Here is a 17,704-nt window from a genome sequence, read left to right on the forward strand (position 1 = left end):
CAGACACATTTGAAAGAATATCAGTAACAGATTCAAGGACAAGTGAGTCAAGAACATGGTTTAGAAATGTGCAAAGTGCACAACTGTTGCAGAGTTCAAGGCAAGCATGGAGAGATTGCAGAGAGTGAATGAAGAGGCATGAGTGTACCTTATGAAATTCTACCCTGCATGCTGGACAAAATACCATTTTAGCCAGGACCTAAGGCTGACAATCTAACCAACAATATTTGTGAAGTTTGGAATGTAAAGATAGTCAACTACCGAGCCAAACCGATTCTCACAATGTGTGAGGAGCTTTTGTGTTACGTTATGAGATGAATGACAAAGTACAAACAGGTGTTACACATATTTGGAGGTACTAACTTGGCTCTTACGCAGCAGAAAAGACTAGACGATATCATCAAGGAGGTGAGTATTGGCACCCAATGTGGGTTGGTGATGACGAGAGGAGAGTATTCGAAGTCCAGTGAGGTACAAAGAAGCTGTGTGTGAACTTGACTCAGAACAAGTGTACATGTAACGCGTGGCAATTGACTAGTAAAAATCTCCAATAATATACTATATTACAATTGTGATAATTGCATATGTTTGTAACAAATTCTCAAATAATGTTAAATTGCAGGTATTTCATGCGTTCATACTTTAGCTGCTATTGCTAAGAGGGGTGACAGGCCTGAAGACTATCTATATCCATTACTGAAAATTGGGGCAACAATGACCACATACCAATCCTACATCCAACTAGTGAATTCAGAAGAGTATTGGGACAAGATTGAAGTTATTCACCCAATTCCACCTAAGTTGAAGAGATCTGTTGGAAGACCAGTTAAGAGAAGAAGGAAGGAGCCATCTGAGAATGAGACAAGTGGTTCAAAGGTAAAAAAGACATTTCGAGTTACATGTTTTAAATGTGGAGAGACTGGACATAACCAGAAAACATGCAAAGGTCCTCCCGTTCTAAATAGAAGATCAACCAACTCAAGAAGAAGTACAAATGCTCAGTCAACTAGTAGAACCACTAACCAAGTAGTAGAAGAGATGCATGTCTCACAATCAGCACCCCAAATGCAGGTAAACCACCATAAATAATGTACTAATTTTTTATTGCGGGGGCTAAATTGGGTTTTTAATGCTTCCATAGGGACTTAGTTGGATATTTAAAAAATCATTGGGGACTTATATGTCTTTTTTTAAATTTCACTAGGATTGACTTGGAATTATATTTGGCTAATTTTTTTATTATTTTAGAATATAGTTGATCATCCTAATCCAACTCAGCCCGCAACTAATACACCAGGTTTTGTGTCTAGTATAGTGAGTAAAATTGGAGTTAAAGATCTGCCATTTGTGTTACTGCACTGTTAGGTTTGTTAACATAGCTTTGTTTACTCTTTCCATATGCTATCTCCTTTATCACAGGGTGCAGCAAATTTTGGAGCAACAATTCCCCAAAGTGCAAGGGTCGAGCAGCCTATCATTAGACCACATTATCTAGCACCAATCCAGTCTAATACTCCACCTCCTATTCCACCACCTAGACCATGTCAAGGCGTCTTGGCAGAAACAATTGCAGCAGCAAGTAAAGGCACTACATCAAGGATGTTCCAGTTTATTCCCAATTACGAGTTCAAGCATCTAAGACAGAAGTGACTGAAGACAAATGATTATGCTTTTTGATGTAATAGTTTGGTTTGTATTTTGGTTAACTCCCTGCTTATCTACTTCTCCGTGTTTTGTCTATATCTAATACCCATTACGGTAGAGGTGAAGTGTTATATCCAAAGGTCCTAACCACTTAGTTAGCCCACACTTATAGCACGGACACCTACATATCTCTTGAGACCTAAACAGTTTCATGTTGAAGACATATGCAACAAACGCACCAACCCCCTAAAAGAATTCAAGTTCTAAACCCCTCGACCACTGTTGTCCCTATCATATATTCACAAACGATAACTTGGAATCATCTTGCAACAAACATCCTAGAATTCATCAAAAAATACAACTTCTTAAAATTTTTAGAAAATTTAGCAGGGTGTCTCCTATAATTAGAATCTCCAACCAAATTCAATTTTTGTTTTCTCACAAACCAAATATGTTTTAAACAATAAAAACAAAATTTTGTCAGAACTTTTCCTTAATATAGAGACATTCACCGAATAAATTTAACAGTTTTCACAGAAAAACAACTGCAACATAAATTAGAGCAAACACGAATTCAATAACACATTAAATCCTAACTGTTCTAGTGCACAACCCCTTATAACTCCATAATTTTCCAGCAAACAAGGATTTCGGGAAGGCGTCTCTACACAAACTTCTCCCACTTCCGTCTTAAAACGCTATCCTAGGTAAAGTAAGTTCGGCATAAAACTTAAACAATTGATTATATTTAGAGATAGAAAACCTACCTAAAACACGGATATACAGAATACTAAAGAAGCAAACTCCAATTGAACTTAGAGAAATAACACCGTCCTAATAAAAAAACTTATTAAAAATTCACAAGGCAAAACTAATTCGTCAAACTAAACAAAGTCTTCCAACAGCTCGAGTACCATTAATCTCACCCTACTTAACCTTACTTAGCTTAATTTAATTTATATTTATATTATTAACATAAGAAATCCCAATCACAAACTTTATTACACTAATCAATAATTTGATAATAAAATACCTAACAAAATTCTAAACGCACAAAAAAATTAGAGAAAAAAAAACTAAAAAAATCAAACCCTAATCACAAATATCATTAAACTAATTTAGTCAATAATATGATAAAATACCTAACAAAATCATAAACTCAAAAAAAAATCTGAAAAAAAAATTATACCAAATCCTAATCATAAATTTCATTACACTAATTTAATCAATAATTTCATAAACTACTTAATAAAATCCTAAACTCACATAAAAATCTAAAAAAAAAATTGCCGAAATTACCTTTGAAGGTGGCTGCGAGATGGTGGAGGCGTGGTGGTGACAGGAGGCGGCAGTGACCGCGAAAACATCACCAACACCGACGGCAGTGAACACGAACGTGAACAGCGGCGACGTTCCCGACGGCTCCAGCAGTGACCGACACCTCCAGCGATGATAACGTCCAGCGGCGACGGTAGTAGAGGCTTTAGTTGGTGGTGCCGACGCCGGCAGCTTCAGGGAAAAATAGAGGATACAAGAGGAGAGAAGAGAGAGTGTGAGTTCGCAAAAGTGAGGGGGAGGGGGTTTGCATTTAAATTTTACCCTAATTTTATCGCGGAAAACTTCTGACGGTAAATTGCGTAAATGCAGCGTTTCACTAAATCAATATACCAGCGGCTGAATCCGACGGAAGATCCACGGGTAAAGTTGGCACCACTGAAATAAGATTTCGTATCACTAATTACCGTCAGATTTAGTGTTCGAACATAATATCTTACGTTAAGTAATTCGGAAAACTAATTCTAGCTTGTATCCAACGCAAAATCGCCGCTAAATTTGATGCTAATAATTGCCACTAAATCCGACGGTATTTAGCGTGTTTCTTGTAGTGTGGTTACATTAGATATGATAATAACTTTGTCAAAGTTTTGTACGTAGGAGTTAAATATATGACTAATGAGATTGAAAACTAGTTAATTATGAGTAAGCTACTGTTTTTATCCACAAAAATTTTAAACGCTGATAAATTTATCTGCGAAACAACGAAATTGAGTTGTACCCATGAAAGATCAGTTCCGTACAACAAAACTATTTAAACCCTACAAAATTACCTAAAAACTCCTAATTACCCTTCTTAGCCTAACCATCCTAATCCCTAACCCTTTATGGCTTTACCATCATTGAGATTCTTTCCCACCAACTCTCTTCCTCATCTACCATAACCGCTAGTACCACCGTCACCACAATCACTGCCGTCACCTCCTCTTTACCACTACCATCCTCCCCTTTTCTTCATTGGCAAAGTCTTAGCTTCTTTGAAAAATTTATCCTCATGGACAAAGAAACCGAAGACAAAACTCATCGATGAAAATGGATCTATTGTAGTTGGATGCTATGGGAAAAAATCCTCACTCCTGAAGCTGATTTAGCTCAGAAGAGCCTCAATGAAGGTGAAGAGGTGCTGTTGAAACTCCTGAAAGCATTAAAATTTTCAAGATGTTTGAGCCTTGGCTACAGAAAGAAAAAGCAATTTGAGATCAAAAGGGTGCTTTTAAAGGCTATTGAGATGCTTTTGGCAAGTCCAACAGCAATGCAATTAGTGCCACTAAGAAATTGACTTCCGTGGAGATAGGAGGTGGATAAGGAGTAGCTCGGGTTGATGAGGGCTCCCACCTCAACTCCTCTTTCGTTGTCGTTCGCCACTTCCTTTACCATGACAATTCCTTCCTCTCCGACACCAGCTCTACCCTCCTATCGCATTCTACTACAAATTCTTTGTCGTTGGAGTCAGCCATAGCCTTGTTTGCATCACTATCGGCCATTATTATCACTCTCTCGTCTTCTACAACCTTTCTCTCTGTCACTATATTAGCCTCTTGTGACCTTGTCACTACCACTCTCTTTACAGTCTATACTGTCATTATTGCTATCTCTTTTGATTTTCTCAATCAAGATTACAAAGTTGTCAGACTCTCTTGCATGGTTGATAATGAAAATTATCAAATTAAAATAAGTTTTATAATATTTAAGTCTTTGATTAAATTAGTCTTTAATAATTTTATGAAATTAATTATATTGCTTCTAGTATTTGCAGTGAGGATAGAGAGGAAGATAAGGAGTGAGAGAGATTATGGTTAGAAAAAAAGTAATTTAAAAATTTTAAGTAGTTTTTCAGGGTTTAGATAGTTTTATTATTTGGAACCCATCTTTCAAAAATACAACTTTAATTTTATTTTTTCATAGGTAAATTTATAAGCGTTTAAAACTATTATAAATAAAAATGGTAGTTTATTCAAATAATTATTAGATTAATGAATCATATTTGGTAAATAGTAGTACTGAAAAATGAAAACTGAATTTCTAAAATATACTGTATATAAAACCAGTTTTAAAATTATATAATTAGTTTTAATTTTTTAAATCAATTTTAAACTGATTTATTTTTTAAAATTCAGTTTTAGTTTGGTTTACGAAAAGGTGACTTCGTATACTAGAAAATATTTACTTAATTATTAACGGTTAAAAAAATTAAAAGAAAGATAAAATTGAATTAATTTATTTTTTAAAAGTAAAATTAAATAAATTAAATCTTAAAGATAATTAAAAAAATAAAAAAAATAAAAAAAAAACAAAACAACACAGAGACGGAAAAAAGGGGATGTCACGCTGGAAGAGGAAACGGGTCCACGCTCACGTCGCTTCTAGAATAATCTGGTCCTCACTGATTCTTCCTCTTCCAACCTAAGTCACGTGTCTAAAAAATTCCGAACCCTAACCCTATTGCCTAATCCCTAATTCCCCAATCCCTTCGAATTTCTTCTTCAGCTTATGTAAGTTCGTTGCCGCAACCAGCAATCGCACCCCTGAATCTCCGAATGCTGTTTCGCCCTTCAACTGGTACGCAAGCTTCTTTACAATTATTCACTGTTTAGCTCAATTTGGCACTTACTTAGCTGCTTTATATTATAATTATATTGCTGTTACGCCAAGGAAAATATGTAGGAATAGCTTTTGTGATGATTGTTGTTATTTCATTTTTTAGCATATGTGAGAAAGTTAGACTCGGCAAGACTATTAAATTAGCTTCAGTACTCCCTTTTTCTTTTTCTGCACTTTCTCTTCTTCATATAGATTGTTATAGACTTATAACTTGTTTAAGAGCAAGTATATGAGATGTGGCATTTTGTTATTGAATTTTGCTTGGTTATTTTTTCTTCAATACTCTGTTTTCTTAACTTAAAGGAGAAATCTCACTCAAGATTGTAGTTTGTTTGTAGACTTTAGGAATGAAAATATGACTTAGAATTCAAGTCGTTATTATCAGGTAGGGTACCAATCTATAGTGCATTAACATAGATTGAGGGAGGAATGAAATGTATTTGCTTATTTAACCTTGTTAGGTTCCTAAGTATTGAAATTTCTGGCCTCAGAATGATTAAAACATATTGTAGACCTATAAATAAAGCCTTTTTCTTAGAGCTTTGTGCTTTGTAGTTTGTACCCTGAGATCTTGTCAGGGTAATTTAATAATCACCTACTAGTAAAAGAAGGGTTGAAAGAAACTCTCATAATCTAGATTCAGAATTTCGTTTATTCTTCCTGTATTTGATGTGCTTACTTAAAAATAAAATTTAAAGGGAAAAAAAAACTTTTTCTCCCATAATTTTTATGAGAATAGATTGCAGAAATTCTATTAATGTTATATGCAACATTATTTATTTATTTATTTGAACTTCAGTGTGCTGCCTGCAATGATCAAACTCTTTGTTTACTTTACTGATTGCTAAAATCTTGAATACAACTTAAGTCTCTATTAAGAATTTGGTGTTCCCTTTTTTATTTATTTTTTCCTCCAGGTTGTGTGGTATTATTTTGCTGCTGGTTCACTTCTTGTGCTAAATTTTGAGGTTCCCGTGTGCCAGGGCTTGGCATTATATCTAGATACAGTTATGTCTGGCAATACTAATTGCACTGTTTACATAGGTGAGCTCACTAATTTTCCTTCTCTTCAATCTCTTTCTGCATCTTTGCACCCAATCTGTTGTGAAATAGGTTGCCTGAGTGTGGCTTTTTGAAAATGTCATTCTTGATTAAAGTGAGATAACTTTTCCATTTGGAAATACATGGGACTTGTGTGTCATTTATGTACTCAACAACAATGCATTTGGCAGGAGATTTTGTTGGGTTTGTGTCACTGTGGAAAATTAACTGACAGTTGGTTAGAAGCTTGCTTGCTCAAATGCCCTCCATACTTGTTTACATCTTGATATGTTTCTCTTTTGATGAGTGGACAATTTGTTTTACGAAGTTTTTTTCTGACACTTTCCTATAAAATGCATTATATCTCCTTTCTCTCTTTTAGTTTGTTAAGTTATTAATCTATGTAGAAAAGCCAATCAATTAATGCAAATGATTCCATAATAAACATGCTTCCCAAATTATGTTTGGATGATCTGTTGTGCAATACAGTGTGACAATGGAAAATTATTTCTGTTATTCATAGTTACACTCAACATCTACAGTCGTGTGCCATGTTTATGCACTTTTCCATACAATCTTGTCTATCATATATGCTTTTTCTGTTCTCGATAGTTAGGTTTGATTGATGCTGTTTATATGTTTTTTTGTTTTACTAAAATGAGTTTTTAACATAACAATGTCTACTATTTGACTCAGGTAATCTGGATGAGAGGGTAACAGACAGAGTCTTGTATGATATTTTAATTCAAGCAGGACGAGTGGTAGATTTACATATTCCTAAAGATAAGGAATCAGAAAAACCTAAGGGCTTTGCCTTTGCAGAATATGAAACTGAGGAGATTGCGGATTATGCTGTCAAGCTTTTCTCAGGCCTTGTAACACTCTACAACAGAACACTGAAGTTTGCGGTGCGTTCTTGACATCTATGGTTTATATGTGTGGTGCCCTGGATGTTCTCAATCGCTATTAGCAATCATTAAATGTAAATTTGGCTTTGTTTTTTTTTTTTTTGAAAGTTCACGACTCTATTATGTATCAGCATAGTATAGGCTGTAGCTGGATATAATTTATGCATTTTGGATGCATCCATTTCTGAAACTATTCTTTGGGCCATCATATAACATGTTTGAATAGTTTTGTACATAGACTGGTGAACCATGCAGTAAAATAATAAATTCAAATTTTATAATGTAGTTATTTGTCCTGGTGTCGGGCTATGTTAATAATTTGCACAGTCTACTAAAAAACAGATATCTGGGAGAGACAAAACCCCTAACGGTTCTGCCGGAGTTACACCAACATCAAATTCGTCTCAAAGATCAAGGCCTTATCCAGTGCCGTTTAATAACTCAGAATCTGATAAGCTATCAGCACATGACCGTTTTTCGGATTATGCAGGTAACACATGCTTTCGCTCACTCTCATTGGTTTCTTGTCGGCATTGTCGTTTCAGTCACTAGAAGTTATCTATTGGAATTTAATAATTTGCTTGCTGAACAATTGATTTTGTATTTAATTTTTCACACCCAACGCCAGCTCCTCGTCGCCGAGTAACTGACCTACCTAGTGGGCATGGATCTTACAACAGTGGCCATGATTTTGAGTTCAGCCGTAGAGCTTTTGGGGCAACATTGGACAGCATAAGTGGTTCTAGGTCTCGCCGCTAGGATAGAAGCTAATCCCTTTAACCCATCTTAGTAGCTTGCTAATATCTTAAAAGATCAGTGAGAGATTAAGGTTTCCTTAAACAAGTAGTCTTATATCTTAGTGGAATGTAAATGGGATTGTTCAATTATATATTGGAATGCAGATGCTTTAAGCACTGCCATTGTTGTAGCTGTTGTACCTATGTACTTTATCCTGGTGGAATTAGTGCTTATGAAATTGGATGATTTTAATACCATACTTCTTTTGGAAGAATAGTTCTGAAGATTACTGGTTTCCTGTGAATGAATGAATGACCTGGGCATTTGCTTGATTAGAGAAACTATCCAGTGTTTCCTTTAATATAGCTTGATGTATTCAATTGAAATTGATGTGTGGTATGGTTTATATACCTCGATCAATGTCCAATGAATGGTCATCTGCTATATTATTATACACTATTAGTATGATATGGTATGTTTCAGATTTTTGAAATAAAAGTTAGTCATATATTTAATTGAATGAGTATACATAGTTCTAGGAAGCAAAGTAACCTCTCTAGGTGGAATCCCCGCCGTATACTATGGCATGTGAACCCCCACCACCTTTTTCTTCATCTAAAGATTTGCAATGTTTCCGAAGATATTTTCTTTAACAATCAATACTTTTTAGCAATTGCAGTGCCCCTTGATCATTGTTTATGACTTTATGTGCAATCAGTGAGTTGGGCTGCGCATCATTGACCCCTTACATTTGGTGGGCTAATTTTTTTATTATTGGTTGATATTTGGTGAAATTATTGCAGAAAATGGAGGTAGTGATTACTGCAGAAAGCGAAAATAATTTTTTTTTTTCCGAAAAGCAGAATATGGAGGGAGCGAATTGACGTATGGTGAAGGCGATTTCATGTATAGTCGGGGTGATTTGTAAGAAAACAAAAAATTCAAATGTGAGCGGGTATAAATAAGTTAGGGGACATTTTTTATATTGGATTGATAATAGTGTTTTTCTTTATCATAAATTGTTGAAGTGTTAATTTTAAATGTGGTACTATTTAATTTTGAACCATTTAATTTTCCTCTAACTTGTTAATTATAACCTGCTCATATTTAAATTTTTTATTTTTTCTTACAAATGGTCTCTACCATACATGAAATCGCCCCATCATACGTCAAGTTGTTCCCTCATTTTTTGCTTTTTTATTTTCGTCTTTTTGTTGCTTTCTACAAATCACCCATAGCATTTTCTTCATGCCTCCAACAATGCATTATACCAAATGTCAACCAATATTAAAAAAAAAGGTCGACATTTGGTTAGTTTGGGTAACAAAAATATCCGGTCGTATTTGGCAGATGAAACCCAATTAGGTTAGAGATTCTCCCCCTAGAAATTCTCGGGAATCTGGGTACCTTTTATTCTTTTTATATTTTAATATAAAAGTAAAAATTCGGCTATTTTTTTTTAATATTAAAAAATTTTGGTGTAGTACTCAATTATTGAATTTGTGGTTTTTCTAAAATTATGAGATTGGACAATATGCTCAATGCGCATTGACAATATGTCTTCCTAGTATTGTATATTTTAATACGCTCCCAATGTATTGTCCCACTCCCATAATTAAAAAAAAATCTTTCCACTATTTTAATTTTTTAAAATTTAAAATAAAAAATAAAAGGAAGTTTAATTAAATTATAGTTGATTTTTTAGATTTTTTCTTTTAAAAAATACTACAAAATTTAATGCCTGAGTATTATACCATAATTTCACCCTATCTAAAAAAATAAACGGTAAAATCCACCTAGTGAAACTGCAATTGAGATTTATGTTCTCGTCATTAGATGATGGTAAGTTAATAAGATATACTTAGCCTCCTGCAAATATTATTAAAAACATGTGCAAAAGCAGGAGAAATTAATGAGGTAAAGAAAATGGTAGAGAAATATGCAGTCTACGTTCGACATTTGGATTTGTATCTAAATCAAAATGACCTTCCCTAGTTAACGGCTATTGCATAACTAAGCAAACCGACGCATGCCTACGAAAGAACAATAATATTTTGTTAAGATTTCTTTTTAATAAATGACTTCTTAAGACTTTGAGAATTGCACTATCTTTTTTGGCGACAAATACCATCCCCAATTCCCATCAATTCCTCATTATTTCTAAAGTGATGTTATTAAAAGTTAATTTTGTTACTTGACACCCCAAATAAAAAAAAAAATAATAAATAAAGTTAATTTTGTTTAGATAGTTTATAGTTCTATTATTTTTAAAGAGAAAGTCTAGGGATCAATATTTTTAGACAGTATTTAATTAACAAAAAAATGTGTAATCTTATATTATTAGATATAATTTTGGACTATCAAAAATGTTAATAATAGCTAATTAATGATTATAAATTACAAAAACTGGGACAAAAGCAAGTATTAGAGAAGGGGCAATGGCCCCCTAAATAAAAAATTTTAATATATAAATATCATTAATTTTTATATTAGTCCTCCCTTAATTTTAATTTTTTCTTCTTCTAATATTATACTTTTATGTTGGCCCCTTCCTAAAAATTACTCTAACTCCGCCCTGCACAAAAACTATCAATTCTGTCGCACTCTTCATCTTTAAATTATCAAGAAAGGTGTATGAGTATCTCTAATATATTATCTGTGCAAAGTTATTATTTTTTATGCTTAGAATTTACTCATTTAGAAAATAACTCGAGGCTGAGAGTTGAGACACAAGACAAAGTGGCTAATGTTTTTTTTGTAAGAATTAAATTGATTTTATATGCATCATTGAAGGTAAAAAAGTGTCCTAGTTTTGCGGGATTGGGTATTTTTTTTTTCCACTTGAATGGATAAAGTGAGATCTTTTTATTATATATTTTATAAAAGATCAAAAGAAAATATAAAAAAATTAAAAAATTAAAAATTACATTTTACATCTTCCGTTAAAAAAAATTATGAGGGTACATTCTCAGATGAAAAGAAAAAAGAAGGGTGTTGAACGACCAGGGTATGTGCCAAAATTTGGTCAATGGTCTTTTTATGGCAGGCCATTTTAGCTGGAGAAAATACCTTAGATGGAAAATAAAGAAAGGGAACATAGAAAATAGAACCTTGCAACATACACAATCAGACCCTACCCTATCTGAAGCTAAAAATATTCTACCTACTCCAACCAGAGAAATAATAATAATATTATTATTATATAGTAACTACAAACTAATAAATAAGCATGAATCTTAGTTGACAAAGAGTTATACTAGTTTAACCAGATGTTTAAGTTCAATAAGTTCTACAAATGTACAATTATATTAAAAATTCAAAGGTTAAATCCAAAACTTAACGCTTAAATGTCATCTTTTTTATATCATGATAATTAATTCTAATTAAAAATAAACTAACAAATTAATTATCGACTTAGCAAAAGTGTGGTAGTTAGATAATTAATTTTAAAAAATAATATTTTAATAATAAATTTTGAAAAATATAGTACATTAATAATTGAGCTACGATTAAATCTGTTTTGGTCCAGTTCACTAAGAATTTAGATTTAAACGCGAGCTAGTGGCCCGAACCAAGAAGAGACCTGCACGTCAACTCCTTTTTTTCAGGAACCTGGATAGGTGGTCGAAGCTTCCAAGTTAGTGGGTCTACTCACAAGGGGTTCACTTAAATACAGAGTATAAAAAAGAGGAGACCTACCCTCCCAAAGATACGTCACATTTTTAACCCTGATTAACTGTCTCTTAATACGGACACTGACTTTGACGTCAGAATGTCTTTGCAGGTGGCCTTACCCGCCGTCCAATCAACATTGTAGCTAGGTTTCGCCCTCCATCTCGTGTTCAAGTCTCGACTCTTCTTCGCATCTGCTCAGACATCACTCAATCCGATCCGTGAAGAACCCGAGCAGACGAACAAAACCAATCTTATATCTAATCTTGTATGAGAATTGAGTTTATGAGTCCCACAACAAGAAATTAATGGTATAAAAATATAATGTCTAAATTTAAATATAAAATTAGAGGCCCCTTCAAGTGTGGTAGGAGGATACATTATGGTTCACATGCAAAAAGGAATAGTAGTTGCTGATGAGTCATGACAAGAAGATGCAATACAATGAGTGATGATGTGAGCATTACTCAAGCAACATCAAGATATTCAAATAATGGGGTCACCTTTGTTGAACCATTCCATTCAATAGAGGTATACACACCAAGTTGGGGTAAAAGATGTAGCCAGTAAAGACCTTAAGTTATATATTATGGTTTTCAATTTTTCAAAAGTCCACTTTTTCTTAGGAGTAAAGCCTGCTTAACTTTTTCCCAAGATCTGATTTTGCACTTTCTTGAACGCTTCATTCTTCTTTAATGTGTTGAAGAATGTGGAGACATATACTTTACTTGGTAGCAGGAATTAGGTTCTCAAGGATAAGATTTACATTATCCAACTCATTGCTGACTGTGTATCTTCCATTCCCCAAAATTATAAAATATAATATCATGTTTTTCTTTCAATTTTCTAATAGGTTTTGTTATCTTGTATTCTAAAATATATATTAAGTAAAATTTTTACTTTAATAAATATATTAAAAAATTAAATTTTTTTATATTTTTATAAAAAAATTTAATTAATAGCACTAGCATGTATGTTTAAGGATACATGTTAGTTAAAATAGTTTTCAATTAACATAATATTTATAATTATAATTAAGTAAAAAAATGACCGAATCATTTACTAATAAATAAATCGTCTGTATTTCATAATGCAAATTTAATTCTCATTATTGGTGTAAAACTATTTTAATAAAAAAATTTTGCTATCGTGTGCTCTAAGAATATAGGTTAAGCATATTATAAAAAAATTATTTTAATAATATTTATTATTTCTATGCATTAAAAACGTAAAAAAAAATTTGTAATAAATAATATTAAAATATTTTTTTTATGATATGCTTAATTTAATGACACAAAAGAGCAAAATCCTTTAATAAATGATCTATAAATATTTAGAAGGTCTAAAAATATATTTTGACAGATGTTAGAAATAACTAAATTTTTGTTTTTGTTTGATCTTCTTTGAAAAAATTTACACGGTCATTGTAATGTGAATTTTTGGGTCTTCCTTAAAAGTGGGAACTCAGAGATGAGACATACCTACACGTTTCCAGCAAACAAGGTTGGATTTTTATATTCCCCCAATTGCAAAGTTTGGATAAACAACTCACGTTATGAATTTATTATTGAAGAAATTAATAAGATTTTATATAATATTTTGGGTAAAAATATTTAAGTATTTTATCGCACTAACAAAAAGAGAATAAGAAAATAAATCATTAGATTATAATTCAGGTATTTTTTTAAATAATTTTCATCGTTTTAATGTACTGTGAAATAATATGCACAAATAATAAATTTATTTTAAATTTGTATAGCGACGTAAATAGGTTTTATACCAAGAATGACTTTTAAATAATTTTCCAACTAACTTTTTTGACGAATCAACTGAAAAACTTTTGTTTATTTGATTCTTAATATTGTCAAAGTTATCATTGAATTCAAATCCTTCGTAACTTTTTGTTTCAAAGAAACCTTAAAAGATATAATTAAAGAATTTGCTAAAGATATTTATTAAAGTTATTTAAAATAGATAGCTATTCACCCCAAAAAAAAGAGTAGATACTGTATTAGAAAAACAATCAAACCAATATGACCGTTAATTAAACTAACTTCTTATAGGCATTGCATCAATGATAATTGATAAGTAAACCTTCTTATATATAATTATATGTTGGGTCATCTAGTGTACAGATGTGCCTGTACAGATTTTTGTTCTTTTGTAGCTGAAAAAGCGTGTCATTAAAAGTGTTGCTTAAAGAGAAAGTGTTATCCTTAATCGTTAACTTGGCTCTGATACCAAATTTTAAAATGTAATTTCTTTTTTCAAAATTATTAACTCTTCATATCTTTCTTTGAATGAGTTTATAATTTGTATAGATTTGGTTGGTGGTACTTTATAATTTGTAATTTCATAATCAAAAGTATTGAGCATTTCTACTATTACTAATTCTGATTTCATTTTTATAATTTTTCAATCTTGTTTTAGTTTATAATATTCTTTTTTGCATTGATTATTGTATATAAAATCTTTTATCTGTTTGTCTTTTTCTTTAATATAATTTTTCAAATCCTCCAAAACTTCTTTTATTTCTACACTTTCTGTTGTTTCTAAATATCTTTTTAATTTTTCAACGTCATTTTCCATTTTTTCTTTCAACTGCTTTAATTCTTTTAAGTCATAATATGGTGTTCCAGGCATTTATAAATTTTTTAAGTTTAGCTCCAACTTGTTTATATTTGTTCTTATTTCTATCATTTTTATTGTAAGGTCATTAATTTCTAACTGAAGATTATTTAATTCCCTTTTATACTCCTTTATTTTACTTTTTAATTTTCTCGTCCTTTTTCTTTTTATTTTTTCAGAATTTTCTTCTTTAATCTTTAACTTAGATAAACTTAAAGGGCTATTAGTTTTGGATTCTCTTATTTGAAAATTCGATGAAACTAATTTTCCTGATGGTTCTTTTAGTAAAAGAACTGGGTTTTCAATAGCTTTATATTTTGGTATTTCTGTTTTTACAATTTTCTGAAATAATTCATCGACATAAATTCTTTCTCTATTTTTAAATATTATACTATGATGGTTATTTGTTAAAGCATAATTTATTGCGTATGTAATTGAAAATGGTTCATCGTCTTGTTCCGTTAGATTCTTTCTGTGAAATTTATAAGCTAAGCTTATAGATCTTCCAAGATTTTCAGTTGATAAAGGTATAGCATATCCAAGATGGGCATTGAATTTAACATTTACGTTTGCCAAATTTCCATGAACAATTCCAATTATTTGATCTATTGGGTCATCAGTAATTCTTTTGTCACAGATTGCTAAGCTTATTGGTGAATTAATTCCTTTCATATATGTAGATTTGATTAAGACTTATATAGTACTAATATGAATCCATCCAATTTTAGATCTTTTTTGTTGATCCTTAATTTTCTCAATCTGTTTACTCAATTCTTCATCATTTATCAAAGCTATTTCAAGTTCTCCATTAGCAGATTTTATCTTTATAGGGGCTTCAAGTTGAATTTTTCCATAGTATAACCCTAAAAAGAGTAGATAAAGCTCCAATTCAAGCCCAGAGAACAGGAATAATAAGAAACATTCCTACAAGGTCCGAAATCAAGGAAAAGAAAAGGGTCTGTAGATCAAATCTCAGGGAAACCCTTAACATAGTCCTAAGAAATTCAGAAATACGAAGAAGAACTTGAAAAATGCAAGCATTGTCAGCAAATAAGGATACAGATCCAATCCCTCAAAAAGGCCATCGAAGCAATGAAATCAACACATGAAAGGAGTATATGATGCCTGAGAAAAAGCAGCACCATTTACACATTAATCAAGGATAATTCATAAAGGAGGGTTTTTAACACTGGAAGAAGCAAAGGAATCTTTCAGGGAATATGAAGCTCTTCTTTGAAAAAAGAAATTACATTTTAAAATTTGGTATCAGAGCCAAGTTAACGATTAAGGGTAACACTTTCTCTTTAAGCAACACTTTTAATGACACGCTTTTTCAGCTACAAAAGAACAAAAAACTATGATGCCTGGGAAAAAGCAGCACCATTTACACATCAATCAAGGATAATTCATAAAGGAGGGTTTTTAACACTGGAAGAAGCAAAGGAATCACTAGTTCTTAGCAAAAAGAAAGCAAGAATAGCAAAACAAGAAATAGAGTTTCTTGGATTAATTCTATCCACTCAAGGAAAGCTAACATTTTCTTCTGGAATATAAAGTTCTGGAAGTTTTTCACATAATTGTTTAATCCTTTGAATTTGCATACTGTCTTTTTCATCCCATTTCCATTCTTTTTTAGTACTTATTTTTGGAAATAAGCTTTTAGTGTATTCTGTTATATTCTTTAAAAATCCTTGATCAGAAATATAATTTATACATCCTAAAAATCTTTGTAATTATTTTCTATCTTCTATTTTATTAGGGAATAAATTTACCTTTTTTAGGACATTTGGCTGAAGTTTTAGCTTTCCTTGAGTGGATAGAATTAATCCAAGAAGCTCTATTTCTTGTTTTGCTATTCTTGCTTTCTTTTTGCTAAGCACTAGTCCTTTTTCTTTACATCTTTCTAAAACTATTAATAGTTTTTGAAAATGATCTTTTTTATCCTGTTTTGTAAAAATTAGTATATCATCAATGTACACTAAAACAAATTCATTTAACTCTTTTAGATTTTCTTCCATAAATCTTTGATAAATACCTGGGGCTTGTTTTAATCCGAATGGTAATACATTCCATTCATAGAGCAACACACTTGTTGATTCTTTTGTTGGGCAAGTAAAAGCAGTTAATTTCTTTGTTTCTTCGTCTAAACGAAGTTGCCAATATCCTGATTTTGCATCAAGAGATGAAAACCAAGTCGCTCCTTTTATTTTTTCTAAAATAGAATCTTTTCTTGGAAGTTTATGAGCATCACCAATAGTTGCTTCATTCATCTTCTTATAGTTAATAACCATTCTTCATTTTCCCCTTTTAATTTCATTATTGTTTTCAACATAAAAGGCTGGAGCCGCATGAGGACTTTTACTTAATCTTATAATTCCTTTTTCCAAAAGATCTCTACATTCTAAAGAGAACTCTTCTCTATCTCTTGCGGAATAAGGAATTTTATTTGGAACATTTATCTCTTTTGTAGGATCTTTTAATTTAATACTTACTAATTCGTTATTTGTATTTTTAATATCTAACGGATTTTCAGCACAAATTTCATCCAAAAGTTCCTCTATCTTTATTTCAAGATTATTTTTTGGAATGTTTATCTGAAAGTATAAATTTAAATAACATGTTTCTAATATAGAAAATATTTTAAATTTTAAGATCTTATCTATAGTAGTAGTTGGTATTTTTATACATTTTGATTTTTGATTTATTAAAGAATCGTGTGGAGCTTTTAAAACTATATATGTTAATTCTTGAATGAATGGATGATATAGCCTTAAAAAGTTATTTCCTATGATAAAATCCATTCCAGAATCTAACATATATATAGATGGAACAATGAACCTATAATTTTGAATAAAAATTTCAGCCATCTCTACTTTTTGGTCAATTTTATGTATTGATTTGTCAGCTATTCTAACTCTTAATGGTTTCTTTAATTTTTTCCAATCAAGTTTTATATTTGAACTAACAAAGCATTGTGTTGCTCCAGAATCTATAAAAGCATTTATAAATTTTTCTGTTATTTTTATAGTAATAAATGTGGCATTATTACTCAGTCTCTGAGTCTGTTTCTGAGACATATTCAAAAATATAGTCTAAGTTATCATCAAATTCTTCTAATGGTTCCATGAAACAAGACT

The 17,704-nt window shown here is 31.5% G+C and overlaps 1 protein-coding gene across 2 annotated transcripts; it reads left to right on the top strand.

Moving 5' to 3' along the window:
* The first annotated feature begins 5,334 nt into the window (after positions 1-5,334).
* Positions 5,335-8,582, top strand: LOC107467886 (spliceosome-associated protein 49). 2 transcript variants are annotated; one of them, XM_021131592.2, is made up of 5 exons: positions 5,335-5,538; positions 6,498-6,624; positions 7,318-7,529; positions 7,857-8,019; positions 8,158-8,582. In XM_021131592.2, exons 2-5 carry the CDS (start codon positions 6,591-6,593, stop codon positions 8,286-8,288), a joined length of 540 nt encoding a protein of 179 aa, XP_020987251.1. In that variant the 5' UTR covers positions 5,335-5,538; positions 6,498-6,590; the 3' UTR covers positions 8,289-8,582. The 2 variants fall into 2 exon arrangements, with proteins under 2 accessions (XP_020987251.1, XP_015942591.1); XM_016087105.3 differs by having other exon boundaries at positions 5,345-5,538; positions 7,872-8,019; positions 8,158-8,570.
* The last annotated feature ends 9,122 nt before the right edge of the window (positions 8,583-17,704 follow it).

Source organism: Arachis duranensis, chromosome 9, assembly GCF_000817695.3.
Source record: "Arachis duranensis cultivar V14167 chromosome 9, aradu.V14167.gnm2.J7QH, whole genome shotgun sequence".
Classification (NCBI taxonomy): Eukaryota; Viridiplantae; Streptophyta; class Magnoliopsida; order Fabales; family Fabaceae; genus Arachis; species Arachis duranensis.